Source organism: Apteryx rowi, unplaced genomic scaffold, assembly GCF_003343035.1.
Source record: "Apteryx rowi isolate R43461 unplaced genomic scaffold, aptRow1 scaffold_827, whole genome shotgun sequence".
Classification (NCBI taxonomy): Eukaryota; Metazoa; Chordata; class Aves; order Apterygiformes; family Apterygidae; genus Apteryx; species Apteryx rowi.
This window is the reverse complement of record NW_020451124.1, coordinates 230,824-235,483: the sequence shown is the minus strand read 5'-3', so window position 1 is coordinate 235,483 and position 4,660 is coordinate 230,824. Positions and strand designations below refer to the sequence as shown.

At 40.8% G+C, this 4,660-nt stretch overlaps 1 protein-coding gene across 4 annotated transcripts in view; it reads right to left on the bottom strand.

Annotated features, from left to right (window-relative positions):
• Positions 1–369: 369 nt before the first annotated feature.
• Positions 370–4,660, bottom strand: part of RASGEF1B (RasGEF domain family member 1B) — a 34,573-nt gene continuing 30,282 nt past the window's right edge. For all 4 annotated transcript variants that reach the window (XM_026089666.1, XM_026089667.1, XM_026089669.1 and 1 more), the window contains 3 exons: positions 4,434–4,557; positions 3,704–3,776; positions 370–2,490 (listed from right to left, as the gene is read on the bottom strand). In XM_026089666.1, the coding sequence (XP_025945451.1) occupies positions 2,466–2,490; positions 3,704–3,776; positions 4,434–4,557 (222 nt within the window). In that variant the 3' untranslated portion in view covers positions 370–2,465. The remainder of the gene's footprint in view (positions 2,491–3,703; positions 3,777–4,433; positions 4,558–4,660) is intronic.

Here is a 4,660-nt window from a genome sequence, read left to right as displayed (position 1 = left end):
TTCCCTACCGGTAAGTGCTACTGACTGTTTCCAAGCCAATGCTTCAATGGTCTAACAGTAGCTCAGGATGTACACAGTAGCTGCATTGAAAGATGGGGTCCAGAAGGTACCAGGAGTGATGAGACTCAGATTGCTGTACCATCAAACAGCAAGTACATTAACACCCACAAGGAGCAGCCTCTGACTTGCCTGGGGCAAGGGAATTTGCATTCCCCTTTGAAGTACCAGTCCCAGGCTCCTGCACCTGCTGCCAGGCTGCTGTGCCCAGGAGGCAGCCTCCTCCTGCATACCAATCACACTGGTATGTGCTGCCTCTCCTCCATAAAAACACGCCCCACAAGACAACACAGAGAGCACACACTCTAGATGGAGGCTGCTTAATGCTATTTCTCTTTTTATTTACAAATGCTTCGTTCAAACTACATAAATAACAAATGCATTTCTAAGCCAGGCCAGGAGTCAAAGTATGTTACAGTGCAGGAGGGAAGAAGAGAAGTTACTTCCACAGGTAGCTAACCCTTTGTTCCACTCTCTGGCTTTCCCTAGCAATAAAAATGTAAAAAAGCAAGGTAATGATAGCAAATATTTTGTCACGGAAACTATTTTCATTTATGCACTACCTTCATTTATATACCTTATGATCATACTATAGTATGCCCAAAAGGAGTGGAGGARGAAAACATGATGTTCCCCAGCATTTTACATCAATTGACTTTAAGTCCTGCCTAGAAGCCTTAAAAAGAGAGCGATCAAGAGGGGAGGGCTGGAAAGACCTCACCTGATGAAGGCTGGAGATTAAAGCCTGTAAACTGCAGAAGCAATCCTATKAAAGATGGATTTCCTCCTTTGAAAGAGTTGGCATCTTTTTTCTCCTTCACCTTAACACACTGAATAGGAGAGGAGGGGAGGAATCCTATTCTACCATCAGGGCTCCTAGCACTTTCATAGCTGAGGTTCATGGGATATGAAGTTCAGTGATTTCCAACACCTTGTACCASCAAACAGGTAGTAGTTAAGGACAGCATCCCTGTTGACTAAGRGTACTTCAAAATGTTCTTACAGATTTCAAAAATTAAATACTTGCCTGAAAAGGGATTGACAGAGCATAAACTTAAACACCAGCCTACCTGAAAACTCAGAGATGCAGTGCAACAGATATCTTTATTCTTATTTCTTTTCTTTTTAAAATAACAGTGGCAGGGTAACTGCAAATACCTTCCTTTGCCACGTGCTTTTGCTTAGTGATTTTGCATCCAGGGTGATCTACAGCTACAGTTTCTTTTTTTTCCAATCAGGTTCTTCCTAGAATAGAGTGGCTAAGTATTCAGAGCTACTACAAACTTATCAGATGTGTAACGTACTGAACTACTTCACAGTCATAATGATAATCCATAAAATAAACACAAAGGGAGACTGTTTTGTTTGCAGCTGTAGTTGAGAAGAAACCTTATCTTTTTTTCTTTTTGGCATCTTGCAATTTCAGTCAAGCTGGATTGTGTTCTCTCCACTGGTACCCTTTTGAAAAAAAAGCAATTACAAAAATGACTTAATAAAAACATACTTTCATATTTTAAGATGGTTTGTACATCAGTTTCTCAAAGACCATCCTAGAAAAGTCAGCTTGTTCAACCTAATATAACAGGAAAGTAAAGTATGGAAAATTAGAGTAACAAAACAGTATAGTAAAAATAAGAACATCTGTAGCATGTAGTGGTTAGTTGTAAACAACTGAAAGAAAGAAAAAAACTCCCTACAAAACATAAAATAGTCCAAGCTACATTGCTACTGTATTTTTCTAGCAGGTGTGTTTTCTATCACAGTCTTGATTTTCATTACTATATAATTTTTAAATAACTTATAATAATAATGAGTTTGCCTGCCAGCAGCCAACTCAAAAACATAATGGAAAAAGAAAAAAAAAATAGCCACCATTACAGTGGTGGGGAGAAAGTCTCCCCAGCAGCCTACTTGTTGTGTCCAGTCCTTTCCCTTCTTAGCAATCCTGATTCAGGCAAAGTTCCTGGCTATACTCAGCTTATTAGGAATGGAAGTTCTTCRATGCAGACTTGGGGGTTCAGCAAAAGGAATGGTGATTTTTTCCCTCTGCAACCTAGTATCAACTCTGCAGAGTTCTAGCAGCAGCAAGCTCCAACATAAGGAATGGGAAAATATTCCATCCAGGCGTGAAATGATTCATAGGCGGTATCCGAGCTCTTCAAAGTATTCTGTCAGCATTGTCCTCAATCAATACTTAAACCGAGTGGGCTGTGATTTAATCTCATCTGTCAGATATGAGAAGCTGCCTGTTTGTCGACTTGTTTCATCTTTGCTGACACGATATCTTGACTGACTGCACAGTCCTCATTACTCTGAATGCCACTCGGTGCACAAAAAAATAAACCAAGCCATGCCCCTTAATAATCCACATAATACAGCAACGGCAGAAACAGCAGCCATCTCATATATTAGACTCTGCCAAGAAGCGTTGACCTGAAAGAGAGAAAAATAAATAAGTAAAGACAATCGTTTGAACAAAGTAAATCTTTTCAGATAGGTTCAGAGCACCTCAGATAAGGATCCTGCGAAACTGAGGTTGGTGTTATCACAGTTTTGCAAGCCCCAAGTCTTTCTCTGTCCATCTTGCCTCTGTGCGTTATGAGGAGTGGCTGTATACTGATGTGAGGAGCTCTCCCTTTCCCTCCCCTCCCCAAATGAACTGGGACTAGTCAGATGGAATTGTTTCATCTCCCTTGATACCCCAGGAAGAGGCAACATGGCCTAAATAGAAAGCAAAGCTCCAAAAAATCCTTAAGGTTATAGTGTATTTGTATAATTGTCTCTCCATGATATTGCAGTGTGGATCAGAACAGCTGGGATATTATATTCACAGGTGCCTTTAGGTGTTAATGTACCAGCTGCCTGAAACAGCGCTGAGAACAACTGGCTATTGGTCATGTGTGGCATCCCTGGGATATCAGTATTTTGAAGAATACAGAGGAAGCATGTTTTAGGGGTGAAAATACAGACTACGCATATACCTATTTACCTCTTTGTCTCCATCTGTGTGCCTGCTTAGTTTTCTCTGCTGCCATGAATTCACATGTTTTGTAAGTTAATTGGCAAAGCAGCAACTAAAACGCTGCCCTGCCGATTCATTTATTTTTCATAATTAGTAAAATGAAAGAGGTGACTAGGCTGTGTTCAGTCAGCAGTGGAAGAAGAGCCAAGAATGGGATTTGCTTAAATTTGTTTTTCCCAGCTGGAACTCTGAATTATGTTAGCTGGTTTCGTGAAYAGATTTGCCCTAGAACGATCTTTGTGCAAAACCCAGCTTTGCCTGAAAAGATACATGCAGAAAAGAATGCAATAGCTCAGAAAATGTCTGCCTGAAAACTAGAGTGCTCTGTAATAGTTGTGAGGAAACAGAGACTTCTTTGAAGTTTAGAAAGTGTTTTTCTGATACTGAATGACACAAGAAATTAATCTCCTACCCCCTGAGGGAGAGGAGGGCTGAGAGGGTTTAAGATAAAGAAGAACCGCCTGTGCTCATTTTTCCAAGAGTCTAGTAGCAGAGGGGAGATTTACACTGATGCTGTGCCCCATCTGTTGAAGCATGTAGCATGCCATTTGGTTTTAACCGTCTGATGCTAGCTCTACGTCCCATTCTCTTTATTTATTGATGCGAATAACCTTTGACACAAACCTCAGAGTCTTCCATCTGTCCTTTTCAACGTGATTCTCAGGGCTTTCGCTCTCATAGGAAGCCAAGTAAAGTGCTGCAATCGGAAACAAATACGGTATGTTTAGGCCTACCGGCACTTTTAAATTTGCTCTCCCTGTAAAGTAGACTGAAGTTAAATGAAGCAGGCCTATATTATCCATCCCTCAGGTTAGGGCTCCAGAATCCCGTTCAGAAGCATAGCATTGCTTATAATTACATCCAGACAATATTAACAAAAAGTGTGTGAGAACAGAGACTACCCTAAGGGGGAAAAAACAGCTAGTGAAAAACTAAAAAGCATGAGAGTGGAAGAAAACCCTCTCAAAAGAAAAGAATGAGCCTAGGGCCATGGTTCTGGTGCTTTGTAAGCAAACAGCTAAGCCCCAGGTTTCTCTTTCAAGCAGCACCCTTTAGTGTAAAGCATCCTGGAAGTCCACATAAATAMACCTCAGATGGTATTTATGGTAACCACATTCCCATAAAGTTTTTTCATTCCATTTCAGTCACTTTTCACAAACTGCGTGCACACTGAAAGAAAGATCTTATTCTCTCCCTTATTTGTAAGGGAGGAGCATTTTGTAATTTCCCAGCCAGAGATGTCCCACGATAAAGTCTTTCTTTATTGGTAAGGAAGGAAGTAATAACTTAACATGGATAGAGACTGAGAAATAGCAAGTGATACCTGACCTCCAGGAAGTTCAGAGCTCCTTACCATCATCACTGAAGACTGGGACAGTAAGCAAGTACTGCAGGATCTTGCGATCCCTTTCAAAGGGACACTCCACTTGCTTCCACGTCATAAATTCACTCACTTGTTTTGCCAACTCCCAAAATTTCTGTCAGAGTACAATAGGAAACAAAAGAAAGGCTATGTAACAGACAACCTATTTACCAGAACATTCCAAAAAAAAAAAAAAAGGGGTGTGTGTGGGGGGCACG